Source organism: Thamnophis sirtalis, unplaced genomic scaffold (assembly GCF_051295495.1).
Source record: "Thamnophis sirtalis isolate CommonGarterSnake01/CBP01778 unplaced genomic scaffold, rThaSir2_p1.2 scaffold_2, whole genome shotgun sequence".
NCBI classification, from domain to species: domain Eukaryota; kingdom Metazoa; phylum Chordata; class Lepidosauria; order Squamata; family Natricidae; genus Thamnophis; species Thamnophis sirtalis.
The window spans coordinates 36787333-36806563 of NW_028261382.1; the positions used below are offsets into that span (position 1 = coordinate 36787333).

Genomic DNA, 19231 nt, shown 5'->3' on the forward strand with positions numbered 1-19231 from the left:
TAAATTTCTTACTTTTGCTCAAAGTTATGCCCGATGTTCTATCTCCTTAAGCACTAGATTGTTAATACCTGTCTCTGCCCTAGGGTGTTCTGTTTCTAATTTGAATCTGCCAGTGGGCGCTGGCTAATTTTTAAAGATCCAAACTCTTCTACCTTGATCTCCCAGCCCACGCTGGCATATTTTTAAAGATCAAGATGTATGGAGACTTTCATTAACACATTGTTTGTATCTGGTGGGGCTCTTGATTCATCTCATGGTGGCCAGAATCTGAGGCCCTATAGAAAGGCACCCCAAATCTTGGCACAATGTCTTTTAGTACACACAATAGCAATAGTAATAGCAATAGCAATAGCAGTTAGACTTATATACTGCTTCATAGGGCTTTCAGCCCTCTCTAAGCGGTTTACAGAGTCAGCATATTGCCCCCACAAAACCAAGAGATCTCTAAATCCCAATTTCTGGGAATATTCTGGGGAAATCTATTTGCCACACAGCACCTGGCAGCCCTGTAGAAGGACTTCCAAAGGAAGTTTCCATCCTGGCTTTGGGTTGTTTTCTCACAACTGAGACAGGCTGCAGCAACCTGATTAACAACAGCATATGTGTCTCTAACAACTGATCCCCGCAAACAACCTCCTTGAAGCTTGTACAATGGGGGTGAGGATAATTTCTCTGCCAGAGACTTTACTAAAACTTTCTGAAAGTTTTTTCAACATGTATTGGAGGGGCGTTCGAGGAACGCTCCCCAACCTCCCATGTTCTATTTCTAACACATTTTCTGCTGACCTGCGGTCCTGGAAATCACAGTCACCAACAGGAACTGCAGCAGATTAACCTCCCACACAAACCTAGAGCCTCATTAGGATACGCTGGTTCCGTTTGGAAGAGACGCTATCCCGGGCTCAAGGGGTGATCGAGCCCCCTCTTCCACTCATAACTCTTCCAAAGAAAGGTCTCTGTTGGCGCCTGAAGACGGGCAAGATGGCCTCGATGGGGCACCGGTTGGTCTGTTCCATCCTCAGCGAAATATCGCTCTAAATCCTGCCCACAGTCGCCAGAATTGTTGCAGAAAATGACAGGCTTTAGACTTCTCAGGATACAGGAAAAGTTTATTTGGCAGCCACATTCAGAACTTGCAATGCTAGCCGTGGGCTAGCTTTCTGACGCCAGTGCTGGCCTCCAGGGTCTGCTCCCTGCTCCCCACTTTGTAAGAATGGGGCGCCGGAAAGTCAGCCCTTCACAGGGGAGCAATCCTGATGTGTGGCCCAAGAGGGCCCAGCTGCAGGTGCAGGACAAACCGGGATCATACAGCTCAGACACTCCGGGCACTGAACCAGAGCACCAGTTCCTCCAAGAGGTCGAAGGCTTCCCAGTAAAATGGACCAGCTGGGCGGGTTGCTAAGCGAGCTTTTATTATGATTTGTTTAAGGCAATCATCACTTTGTTTCCTTTACATGGAAAACAGGCAGAATACAGTAGTAATAATACCCCCCCCCCCAATAATTTTCTTTAAAAATCCCACCCTTCCCTTCCCCACTTCTTCTTTCCTATCTCCCCAGTTTGCAGTGCTGGAGGCATTTTTCTGCCCACCCTGAAATATAAAGTCTCTATGGGAGACTTTAATATTGTTGCACTATCAAGGTAAAGTATAGCAAACAAACAAACAAACCTCCCCAAATCCTTGATATTTTTTTTTTAATGTTATACAACAGTGACTTCATCTCAAATTCACACACGTGGGATGGGAAACGACTGTCACCAGTGCAAACTCAGAAATAAACCTCATTACTTTCTGTGTGACTAGGGAAAATAATGGAAAGTTGCAATTTTGCGGCCTCTGTGCCCCAATCCCTTGTTTTAGGAATTGTCCAATTTGGGCATCTCTCCTCTGAATTCAATTATTGCACCTGACTCTGTTCAGGTATATTTTTAAGGGTTCCGGAGGAGCCGTCCAATGGGGTTGCAACACAGCTAGCAATCGCTTACACAATCCTGGCAGTTTTGGAAAAGACAACTTTGCTATATGTGTATTGTACACTAAGAAATGGAAGGACCCAAAATACTCAAAAATGTAAATTCAGCTGTGGATTATTCTTAATTTCTGATTGAGACCAGCTTTGAAATCATTTGCCTCAGGGATGGCTGTGACACCCAGGAGTGCAACTAACACAGAGACTTTGGAGGGGGGGGGTTGCAGGAAGAAAGGAGGCCGCCTCCTGGCTTCTGGAAAAGATTGGGAAACAAAAAAAAAGATCTCCAGATGTTGAGGGGATCCAGGGATCCTCCCTGCCAAGGAAAACTCCAAAGGAGGGCTTGTTCCTGCCTTGTGCTTTGATTTAGGGCAGTGGTAGTCAACCTGGTCCCTACCTCCCACTAGTGGGCGTTCCAGCTTTCATGGTGGATGGTAGGGGTTTGCTGTAACTCTGCTTTATAAATTTTATAAAGTTACTTTCCTACTTTATAAATCACTGTTACTGTGAAACCGGTGGTCAATTTTACTACTAACAGAGATACGAAAGTGGACGGTAGGTATAAAAAGGTTGACTACCCCTGATTTAGGGGGTCAGTAGAGGATGTATGGGTGATGAAGAGTCTCTCTCGTTGATCTGCTCAGCGGAAGAAGTTTGTCTCAGCAACAGAACTAAAGGAGTTTGCTGGATTTCCGTTCTCTGAAAGCTGAGCCGAGCCAGACCCGGTTTGTACATGGAGGGAAGTCCCGCAGTTGTGGCCGACAGTCAGAAGTCCAGGTGGTTGCCTCAAAAGACCTCTCCCCAAAGCCTTACGTGCATCTGGAACAATCTGGCTAAGTGATCCCCTCTCCCAGTGAAGGACGTGAGTTCGGTGGGGACCAGGCCCCGTGAAACTTTCCATACTACACTTTTTGGATGAAGACATTTGCCTGTTACGGGACCCTGGTTTTTGAAGGCGGCTGATGTCTGTTGAGAGGCACTAAGGCCCTGGGGTGGCCCATGACATTTCCTCCCAGGGTCCTTTGTCCTGGGGTGGGGGCAGCATCTTGTTGGGTCGAGGGGTTTAGGATGGGATAGAAATTCCTGAGTATCCATGGAGCAGGAAGAAGGGGAGGCCTGGAGGTCCCCAGAAGCTTTCCTTGCAAATGGCAGCACCTTTTTCTTGAAGGGAGGGGGCTGGTGGCCCTCCAGGAAGGAAAAAGGAGGCGGGAGAGTGGCTGAGCTGCGTATGCCCACCATCCATCCCAGGCACCGTCCACCTCCGTGGAGTGTTGGCTCTTCCATTTGTCCCCATTTCTTCCTTCCTGAGTCTTGGCAAAAAGGCTGGAGCCCCCAGTGTGAGACCAGGGGAGAGCTGGCCTACACCCCCCCTCGGTCCTTGGAGGACTTCAGCAGGCAGAAGATGCTGACCAAGCTGCCCAGAAGGATGGCGACGAAGAGGAAGATGAGGCCGACCCAGGGGCCAAAGAGGGTGCCCTTCCGGAAGCCGGGCTCTTCCGCCGGGATCATGTTGGTCAGGTTCAGCATGTAGCCCAAGGCCCAGCCAACGGTCGTGTCCCCGATCTGCAAAAGCAGGAAACAACCCCCCACAATTGCACAAAGACTCCCTCGTGCCCCCATCTGGCAGCTGGTCTCAGGACCCACAGCCAACCCGCATCCACTGCAGGACCTCCTCCCCTCCCCAGCCCTCTTCCCCCCAAGCCTTTCCCCAGGACAGCCCCCTTACCTTCTTCTGGAAGTCTATGTCGGGGAAGGTGGAGTTGTTGAAGTGGTAGCCCCGGGTGAGCAGCAGCGAGACGAAGGTGGCCATCGAACAGTAGTTCTGCAAATAGGGCTCCAGTTTCGGCCCCTTCTTGAGCAGCTGCAGTGGCAGAAAGAAACGCCCAGGCTGAATTTCGGCCTTCGAAAGGGCAGCTGCTCTCATCCGCCACCCAACACAGCCCCACTTGATCTCCTCCCCTTCATGATGGAGATGGAAAGATTATTCACCCCTCACACACAAATTATTCACTCCATGTTCATTCCAAGGATTGGTTATTCTTCTTCCTCTCCTCCTCCTCCTCCTTCTTCTCCTTCCCCTTCCTCTCCTTCTCCTCCTCCACCATCATCATCATCATCATCATCATCATCATCATCATCATCATCATCATCATCAAATCTTTATTCAGTCATAGACCACCTTGGAAGATTCATCTGCAATTCTTGTTGGCCAGGCCATATTTTGAGGGGTCCCTTCAGCAAATCCTCCTGGGCATCCCCCCATCTCGACCGCTTCTCTTCCTCTTTGCTTATCCTTAAGTAGCTGCAGGGGTGGGTTGTGGGCAATATGTCCCTGTACAGGTGTACCGGTTCCTTCTGGGAGGAGCAGGCACCGTTCCGGTACGGTGCTTCGAAGGGCCTGCCTAGTCGCCCATGTTCCTGAGCTGTGTTTGACCCAACCGGGCCATTTGCGCATGCACAAGCAATGTAGTGCACCTGCGTGACGCTCCACCAAGCAGCTGGAGCATCACAAGCATCTCTTCCTTTGGTAGCTACTTCAAGGAAATTGCCATGATCCCATCTTCCCCTTTTCAATCCTCACAACAGACCTGTGAGCGAGACCTGGCTTGGCGGTGGCAGGAGATCAGATGACACCCCCCCTCCCTGAAGCTGCCAGCTGTTGTCCTACCCATCAGCCACTACACTCTCCATTTCATTTCAATTCAAGTTTAAACCCATTTTTGAAAACGGATTCTGGGGACGGAGGACGACCAGTGATGTTTACATGACTAGCAAAGTTGAAAGGATTTGGCCCTGGTTGGAGGAAGGGAAGGAAGGTCAGGGGGACAAACCCACCTCACTCCAGGGGGTGGTACAGGTGGCCTCTGCACCTTCTCTGAGGTCATTTGGAGTGGCTACCTGTCTTTTCATCACTGACCGGAGGAAATCCACCGTGTGGAAAAATGACGAGAAGGCCTTTAGGGGAAGAAGAAAAAGAGGGAATGAGCAATTTAGCTTAAGATCCTTAAAGTGATATTACCAAGGCTCAATCTCAATCTCTCCAAGACTGAGTGGCTGTGGTTTCCGTCATCCCGATTTGTGCATCTTGTTCCATCTTTGATGATAGGGGGGAGAAATTTTAGCCCCCTCAGAGAGGGTCCACAATCTGGGTATCCTCCTGGATACGTGGCTTAGTTTAGAAGAACACCTGACGGCCGTGACCAGGGGGGTCTTTTACCAGGTTCGCCTGGTACGTCGCACCCCTTCCTGGATCGGGATGCTCTGTGCACAGACACTCATGCCCTCATTCTTTCTCGCCTGGATTACTGTAACGCTCTCTACATGGGGCTGCCCTTGAAGAGCACCCGGAGGCTTCAACTGGTCTAGAATGCGGCTGCGCGGGTTATCATGGGGGCACCCAGGTACTCCCATTTTACACCCCTTTTAGGCAGCCTGCACTGGTTGCCGGTTGTCTTCCGGGTACGATTCAAGGTACTAATTATGACCTTTAAAGCGCTCCATGGCTTAGGCCCAGGGTACCTGCGAGACCACCTACTGCCACCGGTAGCCTCCCATCGTCCAGTGCGATCCCACAGAGTTGGCCTCCTCAGGGTGCCGTCGGCCAGACAGTGTCGGCTAGCGACCCCCAGGGGGAGAGCCTTCTCTGTGGGAGCACCTTCCCTCTGGAATGAGCTGCCCGCAGAGCTCCGGTCCTTCTGACGCGCCCTAAAAAGTTGGCTTTTCCAGCAAGCAAGCCTGGCCTGAACAAAACAAAATAAATTATTGGTCATTGTTAATTTTAATTTGATTTTTTTTTAATGTTATTGTCAATTTTAATTGGGTTTGTTTGGGATAATCTATTTAATTTTTTTAAACTTTTGTATTATGTGTTTCTTTTAATGTTGTACGCTGCCCTGAGTCCTTGGGAGAAGGGCGGCATATAAATCTAATAAACCTAAACCTAAACCAAAGGAGCCAATACAGGATATGTGTAAACAGAGAGCCAGAAATATAGGATACTATATCTCACTTTTATTTCAGAAGGGGAGGGAGTAGCACTTGCCAGCCCAAACTGAATTCTTTTGGAAATGAAGCTGGGGGCGATTCGGTCTATGGGGTGGGGTGGGGTGTAGCTGAAACTCATAAAAGCAACAAGATATCCCACTTCTGGATTATTGCCAGAGGCCACAGGCATAAATAAAATTTGAGGAACACTTGTCTTTAAAAAAAATGGAGAAACATAGTAAAGTCACACCAGCTGACACAGGTGGAAGCGAAGGGAAGCCAAGCAGGGAATCAATTAGGGAAGAATTAGAGAGCAGGCCCCGCCCCGAGCGGAATTGGAAAAGGGGTGTCATGCTGCTTGTCTCCCACATGGGGGCGATAGCGCTCCATCATTGCCAAGAAGTGGGGGGGGGGGACACCTAATAACAGAGCTGGAAGGGACTTGGGGGTCTTCTAGTCCAGCCTCTTGCTCAAGCAGGAGACCCTGTATCATTTTAGGCAAATGGTCTCTTTATGAAACCTGCCAATGATGGAGCCCCCACAGCTTCATTGCTTCAGTTCCCGCGTCTGCCCCAGGACCACCCCCACCCCCGGCCCAACCCCCAGCAAAACTCACGATGAAGTTTCCCTCCACGGGCGGCTGGAAGACCCCGTCAAAGGAGCAGCTGGAATAAGAGCAGTTTGTGAACTGGAAGAGGCTCTCTGCATACACCAAGCACTGGGCGGGGTCTCCAGAGCCACTCATGTTCACCATGGCCTTGGGGAAGTAGTTTGTGGGCTTCTCCAAGGTGACGCAGGGCGACCCGTAGATGCTCTCCATGGAAAAGCTGCGCTCAAATCCCAGTGGCCAGCAGGGGTTCTCCAGTCGGAGGGTGTAAGCTTTAGCCTGTCAGCGGAAAGTATAAGGAAGGGGCTGGTGAAGCAGAAGACAGGGGTAAACCCACCCCACACAGACATGCACAGCCTTGGTATCTGCCATCACCAAGGTGGGGATGAGCCCCTTTCCCTCCATTGCACTTTAGGGGCCCCTTTGCAGCACCCACCTTCAGGGACATTCTGCCCGCTGTCCTGCAGGAGCCAATCCCAGCCGAGGGGGCCTTATAAACCTCCAGCCTTGGTCCCTGTGCCACAACTGCCCACCGGGGACTCCTGCCCAGGCCGTACCTTCAGGATCTTGGAGGTCAGCCTGGTGTAGATCTCGTTTATGCCGTAGCAGAGGAAGCTGTGCGTGTAGATTTTGTACTGGTGCCCATACAGCTTCAGGGTCACCTTGTTGCCGGGGCTCTCGATGGCCCCCGTGGTCTCAAAGGTGATCTGGGTGGAGGCCCCGCCCAGGTCCATGGCCCCCACCGTGCTTTTCTTGGGGCGGATCCAGCGCCCGATCCACCCGTACTGGGGAGAGAAGACAAGGCAGGCCTTCTGTGATATCATGGAGCTCAACCAACGGCCCATCGGGCTGTGATCCTGTGCTGACATCAGAGCAAGACCGGCCACTGGTGCACGGCTCAGGAGGAAGGGCAAGGAACTTTTCCTTGGGCAACAGCCCCCAAGGAAAGGCCAGGTGGTCCTACCTTGACGAAGTTCTCCAGGAGGTAGTTAGCGGTGACCCACCCGAACAAGCCCTCATCCTCCCCACTCAGGATCCTGGCTCCCCGGAAGTCAAAGGGGTATTTCTTCAGTGTGGAGGTCACAGCTTCAAGGATACTGTCTGAAGCCTGCGGTTTAGAAATGCTACCCATACACAGACACACAACACACAGATAATGAAACGCTTTATGACTTGGACCAGATCTAGGGCTGAGTCTCACCCTCCCCCACCCTCTGGAATTGCTCCTGTAGCAGGGGTGAAATCCAGCAGGTTCTGACAGGTTCTGGAGAACCGGTAGCATAAATTTTGAGTAGTTCTGAGAACCGGCAAATGCCACCTCCGGCTGGCCCCAGAAGTGGGGAGGGAATGGGGATTTTGCAGTATCCTTCCCTTGCGACGCCCACAGAAGCGGTAGTAAAAAAAAATTGAATTTCACCACTGTCCTGTAGCTACCCAGAATCTGCCCTTGATGGTTCACACAACCCAGGTTTTGTTTGAGGTCTTGGGGCTGCCACGATCCACGTCAATGCAGTGTGATCCTTCCCCTCTAGCTACGCAAACAGTTCCAGGCAGCGTCAACCCAGAATATAAACTGAGTTGGATTCCCAGGGAGAACCGTTGCGAACATCAGCAGCCCAGACAACCGCATTGGTTTGGAGGAGGGGTCCCACCCACCCCCATTTACTTTGCTCCAGCTCACCCCTCCTGCTCACAACTCTTCCTGCCAAGGGAAGGAGGGTCCCCAGAGGCAGACAGCGTGACCCCCTTCTTTGCCAGAGGGTCACGGGGCTGCCAACTCGCTGGAAATGGTGACCCAGGGGGCACACAGAGATTCAGTGCGTAAACATTGGGGGGGTGGATTGGTTATGCCCCAAGGGAAGGCTGGGCGGGATGAATTGCACCGACTGCTGCCAGGTGACACAGCTTGAGAAGTGGACGGGATGGCCAAACTCAGCCCCCGCTGGAGGCCGGGGATTGGGGTCTCCCCATGGGGCTGGGAGTCAACCAAGACTTACTTCAGCAGCCGCATGCCAGCCGTGGCACCCAAGTACAGGGGGGTGATGCCATGCCTCGCTTTTGGGACATCCTTCAGGGCCTGGTCAAGGCAGAGTACCAAACTCTCCCCGGCTGCCGGTGGTTTATCGACGTAGCTTGAGATGCCTTTTCCTACAAAATCCATCCGCCATGAGTGCCAGGCCAGCTGGATCTCCCTCCGGAGAGAGCCTGCCCAGCATGCCCAATTGGGGGGGGGGATTCTCGCCAGGCACGGAAGGGGAGAAGCTTATTTCAGCAGCTAAGAGGATTTGCTGAGTCAGACACACTCTGACTCATTCCAGGTTCTGTTACCTGGCACTGCCTTCTCCTCCCCTCCAGATGTGCAGGGAATTCGGTCCCAAACATTTGGAAAAGGCCAGATAGGAAAGACTGCTCTGTTGCAAAGGCGTCAGCCCTTGCCAGCTGCCCAGACTAAGACCAGGGTGGCGCTGGGCCCAGGCTTTGGCATGACCTCCTCCTGGGACAGCTCCGGTTCCCACATGCCTTTGTAGAAGTCCCTGGCCCCCTGCCAGGCTACGCCCGGGCACACCCTCCTCCCAGAGGAACCCACAGGTCTTTCTTTCTAGATCCTTAAACCAGGGGAGCCGTGACAATTCTTGGTCCAATGCCCATGGGAGTAAAGAAACGGAACAAAAGAAACACGGATGCCGCCCGTTGTTCAAATGTACAAAATGCAGAATGGAAACCTCAGCTGGGCTTGTGCCAGCTCTAAGCTGCCCTGAGCTTCGCCTTCCCTGGGCACAGGGTCACACAGGCCCTCCGCTCCTCAACAGGCGTGCCCATACTGGGCTCTGCCAGACCTGGATGCATCCCACGTTATTGCACACCAAGAAGGGGCTCTGGATTGGGGAGAGGAAGAGGATCCCCCTCCCCAGCGCTGGGGACGAAAGGGCGCCCACTGCTTTCGGCAACATTTAGTGGAGTCCAACTGCGAACTCTGGTGGTCCCTGGACAGACTAACGCCCCCCCCTCTCACAAGCAACAAGGGGAGGGGGCAGGGGATGCAGAGCCCCCATTTTGCTTACCCTCCACGTGGCAGTCGCTGTGCTGGCTGACAATCCCAGTTTCGTTCTCCTTGTTGGAGGGCCATTTGTAGACAAACATGGCCGTGTGGGAAGACCCCGCATCAAAAACGATCCCATACTGAACAGGAGGAGGAGGAGGAGGAGGAGGAAGAGGAGAAAGAGAGGGGGAGGGGAGGAAACATCAGTCAGGTCCCCAGTTTTGGCTGAAGCCACCCTGGGGGACACAAAGCAACGTCTCTCACCCTGACCCAATCCCTCTGCAGGGCTATTGGAAGCACGCCAAGTGAGCCCCCCATTTTCCCATGTTTAGGAACAGCCTCAAGATTAGGGTTCAAAATCATCTCATCCCCAGGGCCAACCAAAGCCCCCTCCCCCAGGCCCCAATCCTGCTTTCAGTCAGGGGTTTCTGCTAAGGGGCAGCAGTAGGGAGCCTGGTGGGGCAGGACGGCTGCTGGGACCCCAGGCGGAGAAAGGGCAGCACCATCCCAGCCCTCTTTGGGGGGCAGAACCCCCAGGTGAGCTTGGCTGAGTAGGATCTCGGTTCCAGCCCAGGCCCTGAGATCCTGCCCCAGATCTTCTCCCCCTCTCCCTGTGGGGCTGGGAGGCGCCTTTTGTTATTCACAGGGTGGTGCAAAGGGGTTTTCTTCCTTTGTTTTCCCCTGTAATCCCTTCTCCATTCATCTAGAACCGACAGAGGGAGGGGCCGTCCCTGTGGTCTGGTCCTGGGAGGGGGGGGGCACTTTCCTTCAGCTCAACAAGCCTGCCTCTGTAGCCATTTACCAGACCTCCCCCCCCCCACACACACACAAGAGGCAAAACACGTCCCTGGCTATTTGGGGTGAAGATACACTGTCCTCTTTCCTTCTTTCTCTTGAGCTCCTTCCCCAAAGCGTTTGGAGCCAGGGGGTCTCTCCTCCCCTGGCCACAGTCTCAGGATCAAGAAACACCCCCCCCTGACCACCACCAGAGAAATCCTCACTGGAATAAGAGTTTGGCTTGAGCAGCAGGAAGGCAAGGCAAGATCGGGCTGGCACAGGCTGGGCCCAGAATGGCCTCTCTAACTCCCAGGAGAATCTGCAGCTCTGCAGCCGCCAAAGACACCAGGAGGGTCTTTTCCCATGTTTCAAGGAATTGGGTGGGGGAGAACGCAGGCAGACGATGCTTTTACAACGTTGGCCTCTGCTGAATGGAGCAAAAGAACAATTGGCTGAGCCCCCAAAAATCTGCAGTACGCACGTATTGTCCTAGCCACACGCAGGAAACCCGCCTTAGTCAGAACCTGGCAGGACTCAGGCTAAATATTTTTCAAAGCCTCCCAATTATTTACAGCTCCAGGTGGAGAAATTTGCTGGGTGAGGCTGGGGACGGAGTTGGTTGCTACAAGCAACAACTTGTTCAGCCCTCACAGCCCCTCCATCGAGCCACAAATCAAAATAAACCCTACAATGGGCCAGCAAGTTTCCGGTTTCTGGCAAAGAGGCTTCTGGGGTGGGAGTGGGGGGTTGCCTCACTCTGCCCCACATTGGAAGACCCCTCCCAGCCTTCATGAAGAATTTGGGACACCCCCCCCCCCAAGTCCAATGAGCAAAAGTATCCAGCTATTCTGACCTAGGTTTCCTTCACAAGCATGAAGCAGAGTCTGGGTCCCTGCAAAACCTCTTTTTTTGACACAACTGTGTCCACACGAACCTTATCTCACTTGGAGAGCTGCCAGATAACTAGTTTCCAACCGCAGGGCAGGGCAACGCTTGGCCCAGAGTCTCTTACAGTCACAAACAGAACTTTCCACTCTTGAAACAACCGAAGGAACAAATTGTTTCCTGCAAAAGCTCCCTCCCCATTCGCTCCTCCTTTGTTTCCTCTGGGAGGGGCCGTTCATCATCCACCTGTGGCCTTACTCCCATGTCGACCCTGATCTCTTAGTTGTCCTTGTCTTCTGGCGGCTCTGTGCATGCGCACACTGGGAACATGCTCCAGCTGTTCCTCTGCCTCACTGCTGTCTATCTCCCCCTCTGCCTCCCACGCAGAGCCCTCGTCTGAGCTTCCCTCAGCCCCCCCAAGACTGCCCCAGTTTCCTCCTCAACCTCCTCACTGTCCGACTCTGTGGGCCACAACACAAACAAAGAGGGGGGGAGAACTTCCCGCTTCTTAGCTAAACAATATTTTTCAGCCCCCCCAAGGCTGCTAGATCTCCATTCTTAGGCTCTCCTGTGTCTAACATGTTTTAGGTCTGCCGTTGTGACCGGCAGGCCCAGTTGTCCTCGGAGGATCCTGCCAAATCCCCCCCACCCCGAATTACACCAGTTAACCCACAATTTAGTGCAGGGGTCACCAACCTTTCGGATCCCAGGGCCCAGTAAATTCATAATTTTAAATCCCGCGGACCTCTAATATGATCTGCCTAATGACCGATTGGCTGGGCGTGGCAAGGTGGTCATGTGACTGGGTTGGTGTGGCCAACTCAATGTCACTCATGCCAAGGGATGCCTTGCCAGCCTCTACTCACCCCCTACCCTCCCAGCCCCTCCTCGCCTGCCTGCCTGGGCTCCTTAGGGCCCCCACAGGAAGCAGCTGCTGGAGCTAAGCAGCCCCCAGGAGAAAGAGTTGGCAAAACAGCTCGGTTCAAATTGGATCTGCTTGAGAAGGAGGCTCAGCAGAAGCACCTCACTGAGGACTAGGAGCATAGACCTTCCAAGCAGAGGGAAGACCTGCGGGAGTGCAAGGCCAGGTGCTGGCGCCTGGAGGGCTGAGATGGTCAGCCAGTTCCAGGCCATGATGCAGTCCCACTGGAACGAGGCCCTCCAGCTCTTCCCTCCAGCTTTCGCCCAAAGCCCCCCACCAGGAGGCCGAAGCAGACCCCAAGTTGGAATTTCTGCCCCCCTCCAACCTCCACAAAAAGACCCTGAAGGGGGAGACTCTGCAGCAACACAAGCGTTCATTGCACGTATCCGTCCCAGGGGTCGTAGTTAGAGGACCCCGGAGTTAGTGCAATATAAATAATGCAAATCATTTCAGACCACGGATTTAGGCTGATTTAGAGCCAGTGCCTTCCAAGCAAACAACTAGAACGTTTTGTTGCAGGAAACAACAGGCTTTAGACTTCTCAGGATACAGGAAAAGTTTATTTGGCAGCCAGGTTCAGAAAGTTAGCGAAAATGGCTAACATTGCAAATTCTGAACAATCTTCATTGTTGAAACAGGCGTTCTTATACATTCTCAAAGGCAGCGTAACACGGAAACACTTAACTCATTTCTTAGTGGTTACCTTGAGGAGAAAACCTTATAAGGAGATGCGGCCTTCTCCTTTTGTTACAGGTGTGGATTATGTGTCTCTAAGCGAACCTTAGCTAACCCTTGTGGTCTTGGGAGACTATTGAATTCTGTGGTTAGGCTTCCTGTTCTTTTGCAAGCTGCAACTCTGCCTATGTGGCTTTTTAATATAGGAGCAAAGGGGCCACCAGAGGCTGTCCAGACTGACCCACTAGGTTTCACACATAATGTCCAAATCTCACTTCACGTCCTACTTTAGTTTGACAACATTCTGAGGTGTTTCAAAAGAGAGGAATGTGCTGGGGGGGGGGGATTCCTAGCTGTGACCTCTTGATATTTTGATCCCTTCCTGAGCACATTAGCCGGCAATACAGAGGAGGATGGATTGTCACAACTGGCCTGGCCTATTCAGTCTCCCCCATCTGGGCCAATTACATTCCTCCGACGATCTGCCTTTTCTCACAACCTGTGTCTGTTCCCACCCCCAAGAGATCATTAAGTGCTGGTTTGCGTTCTCTGTCGCTTTCACAATCATCTGTGGATTCCGCACTCTGCCACTCGCCCCCTCGTGACGTTTAGTTCCCCTGGAGACGCTTCAGCAGCAGCACAGAGGAACCCACCCACCCACCCCCTATTCCGCAAAACATTTTCTCAGCTGCTGCATCGGCTGGAAAGCATGGCGGCCAAGTTCTTCTTCCTCCCCTCCACAGCCTCCCGAGCGGAGATTAGCTAGATTTTGGGTGGGGGTCCATGCAAAGGTCAGAATGGAAGAATCTGGGTTGCCTCCGTGATTTGGCCATTCTTGGGGTCGAAGCTAAATACAGGAAATAACTTGAGTGCCGCCGTTTATTATAATTGCAGAGATATTGGAATTCAAGCCCCAAACGCAGGGATTGAGTCACCCCCTGCCACCCACCGCTTTCCCTTCTCTTTCTCTCTCGCTTTCTCTCTCATGGGCAGGAATGGCACTGAGTTGGCACAATCTTTTGACACTCAGCAGCCTGAGCCGGGGGGGGGGGCTGTTCTGGAGCACTTCCCCACCCGGTGAAGCCGGTAGATTTATTTATTTAGTATATTTTTAGTAAATTTATAGGCCGCCCAATCCCGAAGGACTCCGGGCGGCTTACAAAGCGAAAAGAAGAGAAATTAATAAAAAATAAATAAAGGAAAAACAATTTTAAAACATCACACATGCACCCAATCTGATTGGGGCTGGACCCCAGCAATGAGGTCAACCGCCACAGGCCTGCAGGGAAGAGATGGAAGAGATACGAAGGAAGTAAAGTAGGACGTAAAGTGAGATTTGGACATTAAGTGTGAAACCTACTGGGTCAGGCTGGAGAGCCTCTCGGGGCCCCTTTACTTCTATATTAAAAAGCCACATAGGCAGAGTTGCAGCTTGCAAAAGAACAGGAAACCTAACCACAGAGTTTAATAGTCTCCCAAGACCACAGGAGTCAGCTAAGTTCTCTTAGAGACACCTACTCAGTACCTGTGACAAAAGGAGAAGTAAGACCGCATCTCCTTATAAGGCTGTCTCCTCAAGGTAACCACTAAGAAATGTGTTAAGTGTTTCCGTGTTGCAAGGCTTTTGAGAATGTATAAGAACGCCTGCTTCGATAATGAAGGTGGTTCAGAACTTGCAATGCTAGCCATGGGTAGCTTTCTGAACCTGGCTGCCAAATAAACTTTTCCTGTATCCTGAGAAGCCTGTCGTTTTCTGCAACAGAAGGACACGTGTGGAGGCCACCACCCAGTAAGAGTCTGCTTCCTCCGCCCCGAGGCTGGCGTCTCCCCTGGGGAAAATACACATGCCTCCCCTTCAGAGGATCCCCAAAAGTGAGCCCCTGGGGAGCCTTTAAGGAGGAAGTGGACCAACCAGTGCTGGGGGAATGGGAGGCATTCCTCTCTCTGCCTTTGGCTGAGCTGGCCCTCCCTGGACTCCAGGGAACAACATTCTTCCCTCTGGAGATAAATCAAGAATACTCAGGGAAGTCAATGTACACCCAAGGGTGTGTGTGTGTGTGTGTGTGTGTGTGTGTGTGTGCGTGCGTTTCTGTCCTGGCAGTCTCACCAGCATGCGAGTGGCCTCTGCAAAGAGGGAGCTCTAGATTCCTCCTCCTCCTCTGTTTTAACATATCACCGCCCTCATAAGGTTTCCCCCTTGCACATATGTGCTAGTCGTTCCCGACTCTAGGGGGCAGTGCTCATCTCCGTTTCAAAGCCGAAGAGCCAGCGCTGTCCGAAGACGTCTCCATGGTCAGGTGGCTGGCATGACTCAATGCCGAAGGCTCACGGAACGCTGTTCCCTTCCCACCAAAGGTGGTTCCTATTTTTCTACCTGCATGCTTTCAAGCTGCTAGATTGGCAGAAGCTGGGACAAGTAAGGGGAGCTCACTCCGTTAACGCTGCGCTAGGGATTCGAACCGTCCAACTGCCAACCTTTCTGATCAACAAGCTCAGCGTCTTAGTCACAGAGCCACCGACCTCATAAAACCTCTGGATCAACCCCAGGGACCCCCATCTAAGGTAACTCAGACTCCTTCTCTGCTTTCCCTCAAAATAACTCCATCCTTCAGACCTCCAGGAAGTGGAGGGGGGGGGAAATGTCACCAGAGACTTAAGACTCCTGCAATATTTGTGTTCTCTAACAGTTACTCTGGTGATGGTACCCGATTAATACCACTCCAAGCAAGCAAAACTGGCCTTGGACCAGTTTTCCAAAGAGGCCGCTCCCGAAATGGGCATCAGCTACCCAGGGGGAAGGCCCATCAGGATCCATGGTGTTGATTTGCAGAACCACCAGTCCTTCTGAGTTTGTAGCCAGGGAAGGAAAGGGGATGCCGATGAGACCCTCTCAATGAGACCCTTCCCCAAGGCAGGTCTGATCCTGGAATGCCCACCTTCTCCTCCCCCCCCCCACATCCCATTCCAAGCTAAACTCTTAATCTTCTCTCCGGGATTCCGATCAAGAAATGAAACGTTTTCTTTGAAGGACGGGCAATGCAATCTCAGGCTTGCTCATTGTTCCAGACCTTTCCGTGGAGGGAGGCAAATGAAATCACACTTGGCACCTTCGCAGGATTCCCAGCTCAGGCAGGGAGAGAGTGAAATCCGAAGCTGGGGGACAAGCCAGGAAGGATTCAATGGGAAGGCAGGTAGATCTGCTCTTTGGGCAGTCAAGACAAATTCCGGGTGTGAAATTCCAGATAAATTCCAAGCGAGGAGACCACACCATTAGCAACGCCCCCTCCCCCTACAAAAAAATCCTAGGGGCATCCCCCAACTTTTCCAAGAGGCCGAGGGGCTCCTGCACAGAAGGAACCTGGTCCAGTGAGGGGCCTCTCCCGTCCCCCACCCACCCACCCTCCCTGGAAGCTGATCTCCAGCGTTTCAAAGCACTGGCAGGGGCCCAGCGGAGTCTTCCAGGGATTTAAGAAGGGGCGAATGTAGGAGGAACAACCAGGGTGTGGCATTGGAGGGACACACACGTTCCCCCAGTTGCACACTCGCACATTCCTCTTCCCCTCATCCACTACCCTGATTAGGTGCCCAGCCGGCGCTGTTGGGCAGCCTCCAGGAGGGGAGGGGAGGGAAAGACTGTTTGCACTGGGGCTCTTCGGGGCCGTGTCCCACCCTGCCCCCTGCTATTTCAGACTCCGAGACGTGCCAGTCGAAAAGCGCACCCGTTGCTACCCGTTAAGGTAAGGAGAAGGATTGGAAACGCCCTTCCAGCCACCCAGAGCGCCCGACAGGCAGGCAGCCACGAGGCAATGATTGTTAGCCCAGCTTCCTGGCTCTGCAGAGGGTCCCAGCGACCCTTTCAGAGTTTGCAAGGGGGTTGCTTCTCCCACAGCCTTTAATGCTCAGGTAGACTTCTGCAGGACATGGAGGTTTCCCCTCTTACCTGGCCGAGGGGAAATAATGCAATAAAACCACAGAATTCAGAGGCCCCTTTTAGAAGGGGGGGGGGGGAGAGCGACACTGAAGGGAGGAGTTTCCCCTCCAAAATCACCAAATTAAAAGAAGGTGGGATGAATATTGATCAATCGCTACAAATATGGGATAAGTGATGTAAGAACCAACCCCCCACCTCACCCCAGGGGTCATTCTCTTACTGTAAATATTCTCAAAGCCTGTTTTTCCTTTTCTTGCCAAACCGAGCCATAGCCCAGTGGGCTGCCCAGGCTTATGGGCACCAAGGAAAGGCCCAGCATTCTGGCTATGGTTGCCCCAAACCTCCTTTCCCTTCTGGGAGAGGGAGGACCAAGTCCTCCGTTCCTCGGGATGAACGGAGAGTGAGCTCAGCACGGAAGCTGGCAAGAGCCCCGTTCTCCAGTGCTACAGAGGACAACGGAGTCCGCTTGGCAACGGACTCTCTCGCCGCTCTTCCATCCCGCCCCCAGAATATAAACCTCGGCAGCCCCCAGTAGATGCTTGCAAGACACGGGCCGTCTGCATCTCCCCAAATGCCACCCAGGAAAGGATATCTTCCTCCGCTCCTTCGGCTTCCCCAGGAAGGCACCCGCAGCCCCACAGCCAGCCTCCCACTTGTGCCAGTCAAACAGGTTCCGAAAACAGCGTGAAGCTGAAACCCCCCGCGGGGTCTGGGGCTGGGAGCGGCAAACATCTTTCACCCGGGTAGCATCCTAGCCAGGCCAGCCCTCCCTGCCGGAATGGGGGCTGCCCCCAGGAGCCCGGGGCGAAAGGGGAAGGCCGCCCTCCTCCCCATCGGCGGGGGGCTTTCAGCACCGCCCGAACAGGGAAATCCGCTCGGCTCCGGCGCCCCAAAGCTTCGCGCGCACGCCTGCCCGCAGCTCCCGGGACCGAGGGGCTCCCGGGACGACCCCTGCCCAGCTCCGCTGCTCCTCTCTGCTCCGGCAAAAGGGGCGCGAGAGATCGGGGTGGGCGCTGCGACGGCGCTGGGCTCAGGAGGGCACCGAGGTGCCCCTCGTCTCCAGTTCCGGCGGCGCTCGGCTGCAGAGTGCCCAAGGTGGCAAGCGCGCCTTACCTTGAAGTCGGGCGGGTCCGGTACGTCCTTGGTGGGCACGCAGAGGAGGATGAGTCCCACCACGGCCACCAGGCACAGCGCGCCCAGCGCCGCCGCCACCGCCTTCTGGGAGCTCATGCTGCCGCCACTCGCTCAGCTTCCACTCCGCTCCCGAGCCTCAGCCGAAAGCAAAGCCGGGAGCCTCGAAGCGCCGCCTCCTTGGCGGCCCGGAGAAGGGCTGACCCGGGGGGCGAGGCAGGTGAGCCTCCCGCCTCCTCCGAGAGGGCAAGTTGCCCAATCTGCCTCCAGAAGGAGGAGGAAGTGTGAAGAGGATCCCTCTTCCTCCTTCGAAACCGCAGCTCTGAGGAACCTCCACGCGGAGGAGCAGCCTCCCTCCCCCGCACTGAACATCGGAGGCGTGGGAGCGCCCTGCAACACGACCTGGGAGAGGTTAACCCAGCTTTGGACTTGGCACCCACTAAGCCCTACCTAGGTTCAGCTATTGTGTGAATGCACTTGATGGGTCTTTACCATGCAACTCTTTTCGGCCTCCAGATTGCATTTCCATCCTCAGCCCCCATCCCCCACCACTGGGGGAAATGGTGCGAGGCTTGTGGGGAGCAGTGTGCCTGAGGTTAATGATGGCACAGGGAGCCCCTGAGCCCATTTCCCCAGGCCAAACAGAGTCAGCCCCGTGCCTGGGACTCCCAGGGAGACCCGAAGCTTCTTTGTTTCTCTCTCCACTCTCCCCTAATGAGATGGAGAGGCACTTTTTGTTTTTAATTTCCTCTGGAATTAAGTCTTTTGCCACCGGAAAGGAGCTCTCAAGTCCACTTGAGGAAGAAAGCGAGCTGAAGAGAGAAAGAGAGGGAGAGGGGGGGGGGCGGAAGACTCTTGAGAAATCGCCACTCCAGATGGCTTTGAAGTCCTCCGAAATTATGCTGGCAAACGAATGCTTAGCCAATCCAGTAACAAACAGCTAAACCTTCACCCAGGCTTCTGCTGTTAAATTGCCTGGAGTGCTTGCTTCTGAGTTGAGGAGTTGTTTGTGTCCTTTCTGGATGCCGAAGGCTCCGTGCCCATCAGAGTTAGCAATAGCAATAGCAGTTAGACTTATATACCGCTTCATAGGGCTTTCAGCCCTCTCTAAGCGGTTTACAGAGTCAGCATATTGCCCCCAACAACAATCCGGGTCCTCATTTCACCCACCTCGGAAGGATGGAAAGCTGAGTCAACCCTGAGCCTAGAACCGAGGCTCAGGGTTGAGATTAGAACCACTGAACTGCAGATAACAGTCAGCTGAAGTGGCCTGCAGTACTGCACCCTAATCACTGTGCCACCTCGGCTC

The 19231-nt window shown here is 53.4% G+C and overlaps 1 protein-coding gene across 1 annotated transcript; it reads right to left on the minus strand.

Moving 5' to 3' along the window:
- Positions 1–1391: 1391 nt before the first annotated feature.
- Positions 1392–18087, minus strand: LOC106542582 (ectonucleoside triphosphate diphosphohydrolase 2). Its single transcript, XM_087704849.1, has 9 exons — positions 17905–18087; positions 9624–9741; positions 8559–8709; positions 7526–7685; positions 7119–7346; positions 6571–6840; positions 4806–4925; positions 3697–3831; positions 1392–3533 (listed from the first exon to the last, which is right to left on the minus strand). The coding sequence occupies exons 1-9, from the start codon at positions 18019–18021 to the stop codon at positions 3330–3332; spliced, it is 1503 nt and encodes a 500-aa protein (XP_087560975.1). The 5' UTR covers positions 18022–18087; the 3' UTR covers positions 1392–3329.
- Between the last annotated feature and the right edge of the window lie 1144 nt (positions 18088–19231).

Coding starts and splice junctions, on each gene's coding strand:
- LOC106542582 (XM_087704849.1), bottom strand. CDS start 18,021: ATGAGCTCCCAGAAGGCGGTGGCGGCGGCGCTGGGCGCGCTGTGCCTG. Junction 7,686..8,558: donor GCTGGCATGCGGCTGCTGAA/GTAAGTCTTGGT, acceptor GTGTATGGGTAG/CATTTCTAAACCGCAGGCTT. Junction 7,347..7,525: donor TCCTGGAGAACTTCGTCAAG/GTAGGACCACCT, acceptor TTCTCTCCCCAG/TACGGGTGGATCGGGCGCTG.